At 40.2% G+C, this 15,190-nt stretch overlaps 1 protein-coding gene across 1 annotated transcript; it reads right to left on the bottom strand.

Annotated features, from left to right (window-relative positions):
- Nucleotides 1–4,686: 4,686 nt before the first annotated feature.
- On the bottom strand, nucleotides 4,687–6,895 carry LOC141191563 (uncharacterized). The gene has a single exon (XM_073661492.1). It carries the CDS (start codon nucleotides 6,606–6,608, stop codon nucleotides 5,058–5,060), a length of 1,551 nt encoding a protein of 516 aa, XP_073517593.1. The 5' UTR covers nucleotides 6,609–6,895; the 3' UTR covers nucleotides 4,687–5,057.
- Between the last annotated feature and the right edge of the window lie 8,295 nt (nucleotides 6,896–15,190).

Below are 15,190 nucleotides of genomic sequence, written 5' to 3'. Positions count from 1 at the left end.
ATTGGTATATGGTCTCCCATGCTGGTATTTGTGCTGCCCCCATCCTGGTATTTATGCTGCCCCCATCCTGGTATTTGAGCTGCTCCCATCCTGCTATTTGTGGTGCGCCATTCTGTTCCTCCATCCAGTTATGCGCTGCCCTCATCCCTATCCTGGTATGCATGGCACCCCTCACCCCCATCCTGGTATGCATGGCACCCCTCACCCCCAATCCTGGTAAGCATGGCACCACTCACCCCCAATCCTGGTATGCATGGCACCTCTCACTACTGATCCTGGTATGCATGGCACCCCTCATCCCTATCCTGGTATGCATGGCACCCCTCACCCCCAATCCTGTATGCATAGCACCCCTTCATCCCTATCCTGGTATACATGGTACCCCTCATCCCTATGCTGGTATGCATGGCACCCCTCATCCCTAATCCTGGTATGCATGGCACCCCTCATCCCTATCCTGGTATGTATGGTACCCCTCATCCTGGTATATATGGTACCCCTCATCCCTATCTTGGTATACATGGTACCCCTCATCCCTATCCTGGTATACACGGTACCTCTCATCCCTATCCTCGAATACATGGTACCCCTCATCCCTATCCTGGTATGCATGGCCTCTCATCCGAATCATGGTATGCATGGCCTCCCCCAGATCCCTATCCTGGTATGCATGGTACCACTCATCCCTATGCTGGTATGCATGGCACGCCTCATCCCTATCCTTGTATGCATGGCACCCCTCACCCTCAATCCTGGTATGCATGGCACCCCTCATCCCCAATCCTATTATGCATGGCTCCCTCATCCCCAATCCTGGTATGCATGGTACCCCATCCCTTATCCCTATCCTGGTATGTATGGTACCCCCTCATCCTGGTATGCATGGTACCCCTCATCCCTATCCAGGTATGTATGGCACCCCATCCCTCATCCTGGTATGCATGGTACCCCTCATCCCTATCCTGGTATACATGGTACCCCTCATCCCCAATCCTGGTATGCATGGCACCCCTCATCCCTATCCTGGTATGTATGGCACCCCATCCCTCATCCTGGTATGTATGGTACCCCTCATCCCTATCCTGGTATACATTTTACCCCTCATCCCCAATCATGGTATGCATGCCCCCCCCCAGATCCCTATCCTGGTATGCATGGTACCCCTCACCCTCAATCCTGGTATGCATGGCACCCCTCACCCTCAATCCTGGTATCCCATCCTGGTATGTATGGTACCCCTCATCCTGGTATGCATGGCCCCTCCAGATCCCTATCCTGGTATGCATGGTACCCCTCATCCCCCACTCCTAGTATGCATGGCACCCTTCATCCCCCAATCCTAGTATGCATGGCACCCCGCATCCCCAATCCTGGTATGCATGGCACCCCTCATCCCAAATTTGATATACATGGCACCCCGCATCCCAATCCTGGTATGTATGGCACCCCCCATCCCCCCAATCCTGGTATGTGTGGTACCCCCCATCCCCCAATCCTGGTATGTGTGGTACCCACCATCCCCCAATCATGGTATGCGTGGTACCCCTCATCCCCCACCCTGGTATGTGTGGCCCCCTCACCTCCCAATCCTGGTATGCATGGTACCCCTCATCCCTTTCACGCTGCACACATACAAAAAAACCAAAACACTTACGTACTCACCTTTCTTCCCTGTGCTCCAGCGCTGCTGTGTCCTGTTCTGCCGGAGGCCGGGGGAGGAGTGTGGTGCCGGAGTACGCGAGTGCCCATACCGCGCTGTCCGGCGCCATTTTGCTGAAGAAACACTGCAAATGTGTCTTCAGTAAAATGGCGCCGGATAGCGCTATGCGCATGCGCAGATTTCGCCGCCTTCACTCCGCCCCCAGTCTCCAGCGAGAAGAGAGGTGCCGCGGCAACGCTCCTCCCGGTCAGGTAAGTATGTAAGTATGGCGCCAGAGATTGCGGTATGCGTTCAGTGTCTACGCATACCGCGATCTCCGGTGCCATACACTCCTCTTACCTGTAACGGCTCCATGCGTTCTTCTGGAGCCAGACTGTCGCGCTTGCGCTGTCTATAGAGGCTTCAGACAGAGGGACGCTTGTAGCGTGATATTATACAACCCCTGGCAAAAATTATGGAATCATCAGGCTCGGAGGATGTTCATTCAGTTGTTTAATGTTGAAAAAAAGCAGATCACAGACATGGCACAAAACTAAAGTCATTTCAAATGGCAGGTTTATGGCTTTAAGAAACACTAAAAGAAATCAAGATAAAAAATGTGGTATTCAGTAAGGGTAATTTTTTTCAGACTAAGCAGAGGGAAAAATTATGGAATCACTCAATTCTGAGGGAAAATTATGGAATCATGAAAAACAAACACACAAAAGAACCCTCCAATACATCACTAGTATTTTGTTGCACCACCTCTGGCTTTAATAACAGCTTCCAGTCTCTGAGGCATGGACTTAATGAGTGACAAACAGTACTCTTCATCAATCTGGCTCCAGCTTTCTCTGATTGCTGTTGCCAGATCAGCTTTGCAGGTCATGGACCATTTTCTTCAACTTCCACCAAAGATTTTCGGATTGAGACCTGGACTATTTGCAGGCCATGACATTGACCTTATGCGTCTTCTTTCAAGGAATGTTTTCACAGTTTTTGCTCTATGGCAGGATGCATTATCAATTTATCATCTTGAAAAATGATGTCATCATCCCCAAACATCCTTTCAATTGATGGGATAAGAAAACTGTCCAAAATATCAATGTAAACTTGGGTATTTATTGAAGATGTAATGACAGCCATCTCCCCAGTGCCTTTACCTGACAGGCAGCCCCATATCATCAATGACTGTGGAAATTTGCATGTTCTCTTCATGCAGTCATCTTTATAAATCTCATTGGAATGGCACCAAACAAAAGTTCCCGAATCGTCACCTTGCCCAATGCAGATTCGCGATTCGTCACTGAATATGACTTTCATCCAGTCATCCACAGTCCACGATTGCTTTTCCTTAGCCCATTGTAACCTTGTTTTTTTCTATTTAGGTGTTAATGATGGCTTTTGTTTAGCTTTTCTGTATGTAAAACCCATTTCCTTTAGGCAGTTTCTTACAGTTCGGTCACAGACATTGACTCCAGTTTCCTCCCATTCTTTCCTCATTTGTTTTGTTGTGCATTTCCTGTTTTGGAGACGTATTGCTTTAAGTTTCCGGTCTTGATGCTTTGATGTCTTCCTTGGTCTACCAGTATGTTTGCCTTTAACAACATTCCCATGTTGTTTGTATTTGGTCCAGATTTTAGACACAGCTGACTGTGAACAACCAACATTTTTTGCAATATTGCATGATGATTTACCTTATTTTAAGAGTTTAATAATCCTCTCCTTTGTTTCAATTGACATCTCTCGTGTTGGAGCCATGATTCATATCAATCCATTTGGAGCAACAGCTCTCCAAGGTGTGATCACTCCTTTTTAGATGCAGACTAACGAGCAGATGCTCGTTTGATGCAGGTGTTAGTTTTGGAAATGAAAATTTACAGGGTGATTCCATATTTTTTTCCTCAGAATTGAGTGATTCCATAATTTTTTCCCTCTGCTTGGTCTGAAAAAAATTACCCTTACTGAGTACCACATTTTTTATCTTGATTTCTCTTAGTATTTCTTAAAGTCATAAAGTTGCCATTTGAAATGACTTTAGTTTTGTGACATGTCTGTGATCTGCTTTTTTCAACAACATTAAACAACTGAATGAACATCCTCCGAGCCCGGTGATTCCATAATTTTTGCCAGGGGTTGTAGATGAGGTACTAGTTGATATTTTGGCCAAAATACGTAAGCTCGTAACCCGCGACAAGGGTCCTCATGCTTACGAGCCCTACTCTAAACACAAAAAGCAAAGCCATACCAAGATGAATTAAAATTCCCCCAAAAATTCAAGAAAAAACACAGCAAAAAAGGGCAAAAGTGTTTACCCGCCCAGATCTTCAGATCTCCATTTCATGGAGGGGGTGACTGCTTAGTATTTGAATTGCACACAAAAAGGTTTGTATAGGGTGCTGTTCACACTAGGGGGAATTTTAATTCTTCTTGGTTTGGCTTTGCTTTTTGTGTTTAGAGTAGGCCACGTATTTTGGCCAACATATCGACTAATACCTCATATATTATTTATATGTATTTTTGCACTTTTTTATTCCAGGGTGCAGCCAGGCCTATCAGTGCGGGCATTGTAAATTGGGGTGTCTGTTCTCATGGGGTGCACTTGGATAATACCGGACAGCCCGCCTAATCTAATAGTATGGCTGTAAGCCGGGTACTGTGCACTACCCTAGTGTGAACAGCACCCTATACAAACCTTTTTGTGTGCAATTCAAATACTACACAGTCACCCCCTCCATGAAATGGTAGGTTGTGAGTGATTGTCTCATCAGTATTCTGCACCTGCGCATCCGCCATCTTTATGTGGGTTTGCTGCAACCTGGTAGTGCATTTAGTTCTGAAGATCTGGGCAGGTCCCTGCTGCTCTTTTTTGCTGTGTTTTTTCATCAAGTATATGTTGCAGTAAAAGGAAAACTCTTTGATATCACAGAAACAAGAGGCAACTAAAAAAATGTACTGTGCAATTTGAATTCACATGGTGAAAATCATTAAAAAATGGCTCATTTCATAACTGAACCTGACAACTTTTGAAAATATGGAAAACAGTGTTACATGATCTGAAAGGTCCTTGAGGAAGTCTTCAGCTGCTCATTGAGGACATGCAGCCTCTGTGCAGGTCCCTGTAGTTTCTTCTCCTACTTTGCACCAATCAGTTAGATGAGTGGAGTGGAGGAGAGAGCAATTTTCTGATTGATCAGGAAGGACACTGTTTCAATGTTCTCCTCAGTAACAGGAAGCTGCCTAAAGTCTATAAGATGCACTCACTTATTAGAAAGATTTTTTCCTGCTAATAAGTGTGTCTTTCCAAGTTAAACATTTCCCACTTTAAGAATATATAAAAGGCTTCTTCCTTGTGTGACTGCTCTGGTGACTAAAAAGAGATTATTTATCCGCAAAACATTTTCCATGAAAATGGCTTCTATCCTGTGTGAGTTCTCTGATGTTTAACAAGAGTTGATTTCCAGTTAAAACATTTCCCACATTCTGAACATAAATAAGGCTTCTTCCCTGTGTGGGTTATCTGGTGTATAACAACATATGCTTTCCGGTTGAAACATTTCCCACATTCTGAACATGAAAAAGGCTTCTCCCCTGTGTGGGTTCTCTGGTGTATAACAACATCTGATTTCACAATAAAACATTTACCACATTCTTTACATCGAAAAGGCTTCTCTCCTGTGTGAATTCTTTGGTGATTAACAAAATTTGTTTTCCGGTTAAAACATTTCCCACATTCTGAACATAAATAAGGCTTCTTCCTCGTGTGGGTTCTCTGGTGTATAACAACATCTGATTTCCGGTTAAAACATTTCCCACATTCTGAACATGAAAAAGGCTTCTCCCCTGTGTGAGTTCTCTGGTGTATAACAACATCTGATTTCCGGTTAAAACATTTCCCACATTCTGAACATAAATAAGGCTTCTTCCCTGTGTCGGTTCTCTGGTGTATAACAACATCTGCTTTCCGGTTAAAACATTTTCCACATTCTGTACATAAAAAAGGCTTCTCCCCTGTGTGGGTTCTCTGGTGTATAACAACATCTGATTTCACAATAAAACATTTACCACATTCTTTACATCGAAAAGGCTTCTCTCCTGTGTGAATTCTATGGTGATTAACAAAATTTGTTTTCCGGTTAAAACATTTCCCACATTCTGAACATAAATAAGGCTTCTTCCTCGTGTGGGTTCTCTGGTGTATAACAACATCTGATTTCCGGTTAAAACATTTCCCACATTCTGAACATGAAAAAGGCTTCTCCCCTGTGTGAGTTCTCTGGTGTATAACAACATCTGATTTCCGGTTAAAACATTTCCCACATTCTGAACATGAAAAAGGCTTCTTCCCTGTGTGGGTTCTCTGGTGTATAACAACATCTGATTTCCGGTTAAAACATTTCCCACATTCTGAACATGAAAAAGGCTTCTCCCCTGTGTGGGTTTTTTGGTGTATAACAACATCTGATTTCCGGTTAAAACATTTCCCACATTCTAAACATGAAAATGGCTTCACTCCTGTGTGAGTTCTTTGGTGATTAACAAAATTTGATTTCTGTGTAAAACATTTTCCACATTCTGAACATGAAAAAGGCTTCTCCCCTGTGTGGGTTCTTTGATGTCTGATAAGACTTGATATCTGTGTAAAATACTTCCCACATTCTAAACATGAAAATGGCTTCTCCCCTGTGTGAATTCTCTGGTGACTAACAAGATGTGATTTCTGTGTAAAACATTTTCCACATTCTGAATATGATAAAGGTTTCTCCCCTGTGTGGGTTCTCTGGTGTATAATAACATCTGATTTCCGGTTAAAACATTTCCCACATTCTGAACATGAAAATGGCTTCTCCCCTGTGTGAGTTCTCTGGTGACTAACAAGATTTGATTTCTGGTTAAAACATTTCCCACACTTGGAACAAGAAAATATATTCTCTACTGTGTGAATGTTTTGATGTTTAAGAAAAGACATTTTGAGAGGAAAACTATTTCTGTATTCTGAATGTGAAAATGGCTTCTTTGCATTAGGAGCAGTTTGTTTTTTAATGCTTTTTTTGTGACTTTGATTTTCCTTAGTATTCGGTAATGAATCAGAAGACAGGACCTGTTTCAAATGATCAGATGACAGATCTTTGCTGTGAAGGGATGATGGTATATCTGGAGTAATAGCATTCACTTCAGTTGTATCCTGTGTGATCTCAAGATCACCTGATTTAAAAATTGAAGATGTCAGCTGTCCCTCTGATCTCCTGGTATAGTCATCTGCCAAGAATAAAACCAATTATTATTTTTGAATTAAATATCCTTGAATTTTATAGTTTTGAACATTTCTACTTAAACTGTCTGTAAAAATGGCAAGTTATGTAAAAATATAGAATTATTCACCAGGACAATGACAATTCACAGTCTAATAGAAAACCTCATAGCGTGAACCAGTAAAGTGTGGTGTTCAACTGATTGTTCATTCTGCCTCCCGAATATGAAATAAAAAGCCACCAAACAATGTTATGCATAGTGGGGAAAATAGGTATTTGATACGCTAGTGATTTTCCAATTTTTCCCATCTACAAAGAAGGGAGAGGACTACAATTTTTATCGTAGGTACACTTCACCTGTGAGAGACAGAATCTAAAAATAAAAACCAGAAAATCACATTGTATGATTTTTAAATAATTAAATTGCATGTTATTGCATGAAATAAGTATTTGATCACCTACCAACCAGCAAGAATTCTGGCTCTCACAGACATGTTAAGTTTTCTTTAAGAAGCCCTCCTACTCTGCATATACATATAAAAGGAGAATATAAAAAGAGTAAAAGCTGCAGTTATTCATAATTACACTCATATTAACTTATTAAAAACCTAATAAAAATAAATATCCACTATATTTTTCAATTCTACATAAATGATTGTTAAATGGTTAATTATGGAAATTCATTTGGAATGTTAATTAATAATCGATAATCATTTTTAAATCTGAGCTCTATGCCTCAGCCATTGTGTCTAGTTGACATGCGCTATTTGTGTGTGTATTTTTAGTTCACTACCATATGTAGAACAGGTGTGCCATACGACTGGCTATAAAAGCCCATGGTACAGAAAGGGGGACTCTCTTGCTCTTCCCACCCCACAAGACACAAGAATCTTCATGCTGAGACGTATCTGACATGTAGGCCTGGACACGTGCTGGACAAAGACATGATTTACCAGCCAGGATCCAAGGAAAGATGGGTGAATCTCAACAATTAAGCTAATTATGGACAAATGGACAATTACTTTATAACTAATTATTATATGTACCTGCTGCAATCTGAATCTTTTTAATGGACAATCCAAGAATAAATAGATACATTTTTTTATAAGAATATCGTGATATTGATACTTTGCGAAGTCCTCAGTAGAAGATAAATAATACAGAAAAGAGTATTATTTTACAATGGTGAGCCAGCCAGTCCTGTTTTTTCGTTTTTTTAAATTAAGTGAATTTCTTCCGTGAACACGGGGGGAAAGTCCTGACAAGCTGAACAGCTGTTGTTCACGTGTCAGTAAATTCACTAATTTGTCACCAGAAGCAGAAAGAAGCCTACAGACTGAGGACTGACAGGAAGCAGAGGTACTAACAAGGAACAGAATCAGACGAACTGAAGACAGGACGTGCTGATAAAGAGAAGCCAAGGAATCTTAAGGTAAGCAAAATATGGATATAATTTCTTCTTTTGCTAAACAAAGTAATATTAATTTTCAAATTAATGTAGAAAATGACATAGACGTTTTGTGGCTCAGTTTATACAAAGAATGTGAATTGCAGAATTTACAGTTAACTTCTAAATTGATAAATAGAGACAAACATAAATTGAGAAATATTCTACATTTGGTAGATTTTTTTTCATAGTCTTGTGTCAGAGATTTTTAAGCAGAAAAATAGTGCAGAAGTGTCAGATGGTGACAATGATTCTGACTGTAATGTGGAAAATGAACAAAAAGTAAGACACGTATCTGTAACTGAAGGTGACCTTGGGTCTGACCAAGAGACGGACATACAGAAACCTGACATGGGAGGAGACATGACTGACATACGAGAAACCGACATACTAGGTGATGTGGGAGGAGACGTGAGTGACGTAGGAGGAACGGACGTACAAGAGCCACTAAAAATATCAGAGAATTCAGGAATCACCCAGGCTCAACTACAAATTAAAATGAGGAAAAATTTGCTAAAACTATACAAAATCATGCCAAAATATGATGTCAAAATCCATGCCTGTAGAAATTCAGAGATATTTGAGAGCTTCTCTGATAAGTTTGATTTATCCAATGAGGAGAGGAATCAATTATTTAAAATATGGATTCCTGTGACATTGTCCAGATGTTACTCTCCTAATGGATGGGAAAATGATTCGGACAGGTTAAGATATTTGATGTATTGTGTCACAAAGGATTTTCCCAACATAGAAGATCTGCAGAAACTAAGGATTGGTAGGAAGGAATGTACATATACATTCATGTCCATATTGGAACGGTTGTACAAAGCTCTTATCAAAAATGGAAAAGTACAACAAATGATAACAACTTTTGTACAAAAATTCAAATTCCTAGATCCAGTATCTAGAGTTATAGCGTCACAAAAAGAATCCCTATTCAAATGTGCGCAGATGCTGGATTCTGTTAGAAAACATGAGAATCGTGAAAAGGAAATAAATCAAGTTAATTTTATAAAACCAGGAAAGGTAAAATCTTACCAAAAGCCAATATCAAACTCTCCTAGACTGAGTCATCCCCATAGTGAACTCTATCGAATACGCAGGAGATTTCATATCTGTTATAAGCCATATCAGCCAGTGCAAAGGTCCATCTCTTCACAGAATGAGTTAATTCTCAGTCAGAACTGTGATTCTCTAAAAAGGAAAATGGCCGAAAGTGATGAACAGAGACAGGTGAGACGACCGGCTCACAGTGACGTCATGGAATGTGGACTGAAGGACAGACCGTTCTCTGAGGTTTTGAAGGATAGAAAAATGTCTTTCCTAAATAGGGCGTTCCTGGAGATATTTGAGAGAGACAGAAGATTTGGTTTAGGGAGTGGCTAAGGAAAAACTGTAATTATGATGTTGTATCAAAATGTTATACAATGTCTCAATATTTATTTATAATCTTATGCAGTAAAATTGTAGTTACATAGTTTCTAGTAGTTCATATATATATATATATATATATATATATATATATATACACTTGTCTAAGTAGAGATTGTGTATAATTGTATTTATATATATGTTTATAAAATATATATATATTAATTAATAAATTAGAACTTCATATATAAATTTAAGTAACAATATTTTGAATTACATTAGAACCAACCAATATATGTATAAGATATTTAAATAATTCTGTTTCTGTATGAATTTGATATTTAATTTTACTTTCTTATATTTCCTTAGAGGTTTCATTCCAAAGCAGGATTTGATCAAACAACTCTAAAATGGATTTATTTCTTTATTCACACAGGAAGTGGAAAAATTGCATGATTTTATGTGTATAACATTTTAAAATAATAACTAGTTAATTATTATGTGTAACATTAATTAATTAATATTTTCTATGCATGAAGTGTTTATTTTATAACAAGTAGCTTTACAGCATGACGTGTGACAGCTGCGGCCTTTGAACTTGGAGCTAATAGTGTAGATCCCATTCATTCTATTTCCAGCTGATGTAACTTAAGACCGGGCAGCCAGTGAAAAAAGAATCTATAACAAGAGGTTTTTCAAGTGTCTGAAATTCCAGTGACTTACTCTCATATTATATAATATGTACTTGGGGAATATTCAAAGAAATATTAAGATATTTAATTGATATGACAATGCGCATTAATAAATTGGGATACAACAATTTTGGGTTAAATATATATATATCTAAAACTTCATATGTGGAATGTTTGAGTTGAACAGATCTGTGAATGTGACAGATGAGTAAATCAGCCGCTGCTAAGTGTGATTGATGTGACAGAGGCCTCGTACGTTCGTACGTTTGTATGTTTGGAAAAAAAAAGAACGTTTCTTTATGTGAAGGTACAAAAATATATTTAATTCTGAGAAAAATTATAATACATAATTAGGTATTATCTACATAATATATATATTTCTATATTTCTTTAATAATTATTATTTCTTGATTTAACTAATAGTGGATAAGAGCAACCACACATCAAAATGGTTTACAAAGCAAATTTACATTTACAATAATTTTTCCACATGATAATATTCTTGAATAACTATGATATTATTTTTAATGGTTACCTAAATAGGTGCACACCTCTCTTTAGACAAATCTAGGCTACTCATCGATATGAAATTTATGCACAATATTTCTAGAAGAATAATTATTTTTAATTTGGTTCTGATATATAAATTATTTTATAAAATAATATTTTTTGGTATTAAGGGGGAAAATGTGTTTTTGATCCTGATTACATAATCACTTTTGATCAATACTTATTTTTTACACATTTTAATAAAGAAGAAACAATAATAAGGTACAATGATATAATTAAGAAGGGTGTTACATGCAAAGTTGCATAGTTTAATATTTTTTGGTGATACAAGGTTATGACAAATATGAAATCATCCAGATAATGGAAATATAAGGGTATTTTTTATGGAGAATATAATTACTCTGCATTTGTCATTAAAATTTAAAGGCCTTATTTTTACTTTTATTCTTATTTTTACTCTTAATTTTATTTTTCATTTTTAAAATTTTATTCTTACTTTATACTTCTTATTTTTCTATTTTTTCATTTTTTAATTCTCATTTGATTTTATTTCAGTTCAATATCTCAATTGAGAAAACATATTAATATTTAATAAAGTAATGTCTAATACAAGAGTATTTCTTCATTAAATATATATTGTTAAAGGAAAAAATGTTTACATTTTCTGAGTAAACACAACAATTCATTCATTCATTTATTCATTCATTCATACATTCATATATTTATTCATTTTAGTTCAGGAGTATATATTCTTTGGTATTATTGGTTTAATAAAGATATAAACACTTGTTGTTTCAAAACACACTGACACCTATGGGTTGGAAAAGGTAATTACACCTATGACATAAAAATGTTTTATCACATGGAGAACTTCATTGAATTATTATCTATTATTGTTTATTATTCCAAACATAATTTATTTTAATATTTTGATAATAATTAGATGGATATTATTGATTGCTATGGTACGCTGTGATATTATAGGTTAGGAAAGTTGCCAGATTTGGTATCAGATTAGGGAATGAAGACTTCAATCAAGACATCGCAATTATGAATTCTATCTTAATAAAGACTTTTAATTTTTATATATCAAAGAGATTCCCAAAAGTTACAAGAAGAAGCAACTGATATCCGGACGTCTCAGAAGGTAACAGGTGTGAATGCTGAGTGATCATAGACTGTGTCAGATACAATTCACACCACTGATCACCAGGACGGCAGAGGACGATGATCCTATATGTACTGGGTTGTGCTCAAGTTTCATCACGTTCCAGTGGTTTCTTATCACCTGCAACGCTTCAATGACAGCTGGTGAACAGGTAATACCTGGCATATGTGTCCTGTATATAAAGGACTGAGTACTGGTTATGGTGCTATATAAAGCAGGGAATTGTCAAGTTAACCCTTGCTTTACTGACCAAAGACGTCACATCTGTTCCAAAAGTGACACGAGACCAGTGCGGACGACACGGGGAAGATTCCAGAATATCCAACGTCAGTCCAGGTGACATCGCACAGATATTAAAGCTACATTTCATCCATGGACTTTGTTTTCTTATCAGTTGACACATGATCTTTCTAATAAAGAGCACAGTTTATGGACTGAACAATAATGAACACAATTATGGACTGTACAATATCTACACGCTGTAATTTATTTCAAAGGAGTTCTCATCTAAAGACTGTGTTATAAAAGAACCAAGAAGAAGACGAGACGACGACCCGATGACATCAGATGATGACGATGGGACCCGTGATTGCTTCAATTTAGAGATAGGGAAGTATAATTATACATATTAAATGAATATTAGTCACGGCTTACCATAACATGAATTCACATCATTATATAACAATAATCCAATATTGATATTATTATTATTATTATTATTATTATTATTATTATTATGGAAATTTAATGATATTGCCAAGGAAGAAGGAAAGAAAAAATGATTGATGAATGTATCTTCTTTTGAGAATTTTCGGTTAAAGTCCTTTTATTCTCAAAAAAGGGGGAAATGTTAAATGGTTAATTATGGAAATTCATTAGGAATGTTAATCGATAATAATTTTTCTGAGTTCTATGCCTCAGCCATCGTGTCTAGTTGACATGCGCTATTTGTGTGTGTATTTTTGGTTCACTACCATATGTAGAACAGGTGTCCATACGACTGGCTATAAAAGCCCATGGTACAGAAAGGGGGGGCTCTCTTGTTCTTCCCACCCCACAAGAAGAATCTTCATGCTGAGAAACAGCTGACATGTAGGCCTGGACACGTGCTGGACAAAGACATGATTTACCAGCCAGGATCCAAGGAAAGATGGGTGAATCTCAACAATTAAGCTAATTATGGACAAATGGACAATTACTTTATAACTAATTATTATATGTACCTGCTGCAATCTGATTCTTTTTAATGGACAATCCAAGAATAAATAGATACATTTTTTTATAAGAATATCGTGATATTGATACTTTGAGAAGTCCTCAGTAGAAAAAATAATACAGAGAAGAGTATTATTTTACAACCTCGTACACGTGCGGCTCTGCCCCGTACACCTTGTACACGCCCGGCTCTGCCCCGTACATACACAGCTCCACTCCGTACACCTCGTACACGAGCGGTTCCGCTCTGTACACCTCGTACACGCCCTGCTCCGCTCCGAACACACACAGCTCCACTTCGTACACCTCGTACACGAGCGGTTCCGCTCCGTACACCTCGTACATACGCGGCTCCACTCCGTACACCTCGTACACGCCCTGCTCTGCTCTGTACACCTCGTACACGAGCGGTTCCGCTCTGTACACCTCGTACACACCCTGCTCCGCTCCGTACACACACAGCTCCACTCCGTACACCTCGTACACAAGCGGTTCCGCTCCGTACACCTCGTACACACGCGGCTCCACTCCGTACACCTCGTACACGCCCTGCTCCGCTCCGTACACCTCGTACACGAGCGATTCCACTCTGTACACCTCGTACACGCGCGGCTCTGCTCCGTACACCTCGTACACACGCGGCTCCGCTCCGTACACCTCGTACACATGCGGCTCCGCCCCGTACACCTCGTACACGTGTGGCTTCACCCCGTACACCTCGTACACGCGCGGCTCCGCTCCGTACACCTCGTACACGTGCGGCTCCGCCCCGTACACCTTGTACACGCCCGGCTCCGCCCCGTACACCTCGTACACGCGCGGCTCCGCTCCCTACACCTCGTACACGCGCGGCTCCGCTCCGTACACCTCGTACACGCGCGGCTCCGCTCCGTACACCTCGTACACACGGCTCCGCTCCGTACACCTCGTACATGCGCGGCTCCGCTCCGTACACCTCGTACACGCTCGGCTCCGCTCCGTACACCTCGTACACGCACGGCTCCGCTCCGTACACCTCGTACACGCGCGGCTCCGCACCGTACACCTCGTACACGCGCGGCTCCGCACCGTACACCTCATACACGCGCGGCTCCGCTCCGTACACCTCGTAAACGCGCGGCTCCGCTCCGTACACCTCGTACACACGCGGCTCCGCTCCGTACACCTCTTACACGTGCGGCTCCGTATGATGCCCCCCACAGTGTAATGCCCCCATTATGCCCCTTATGCAGGATGTGTGATGCCTCCACACAGTGTAATGCCCCCATTATGCCCCTTATGCAGGATGTATGATGCCCCACACAGTGTAATGCCCCCATTATGCCCCTTATGCAGGATGTATGATGCCCCCACACAGTGTAATGCCCCCATTATGCCCCTTATGCAGGATGTGTGAAGCCCCCACACAGTGTAATGCCCCCATTATGCCCCTTATGCAGGATGTATGATGCCCCCACACAGTGTAATGCCCCCATTATGCCCCTTATGCAGGATGTATGATGCCCCCCACAGTGTAATGCCCCCATTATGCCCCTTATGCAGGATGTATGATGCCCCACACAGTGTAATGCCCCCATTATGCCCCTTTATGCAGGATGTATGATGCCCCCACACAGTGTAATGCCCCCATTATGCCCCTTATGCAGGATGTGTGATGCCCCCACACAGTGTAATGCCCCCATTATGCCCCTTATGCAGGATGTATGATGCCCCCACACAGTGTAATGCGCCCATTATGCCCCTTATGCAGGATGTATGATGCCCCCCACAGTGTAATGCCCCCATTATGCCCCTTATGCAGGATGTATGATGCCCCACACAGTGTAATGCCCCCATTATGCCCCTTTATGCAGGATGTATGATGCCCCCACACAGTGTAATGCCCCCATTATGCCC

This window comes from Phyllobates terribilis, unplaced genomic scaffold, assembly GCF_046119375.1.
Source record: "Phyllobates terribilis strain yellow unplaced genomic scaffold, ASM4611937v1 Scaffold_47__1_contigs__length_9908305, whole genome shotgun sequence".
NCBI lineage: Eukaryota > Metazoa > Chordata > Amphibia > Anura > Dendrobatidae > Phyllobates > Phyllobates terribilis.
This window is presented reverse-complemented; position numbering and strand designations above follow the sequence as displayed.

Bases quoted from the DNA above. Each gene is read 5' to 3' on its own strand.
- LOC141191563 (XM_073661492.1), bottom strand. From the start codon at position 6,608: ATGTCTTTTCTTAAACATCAAAACATTCACACAGTAGAGAATATATTT.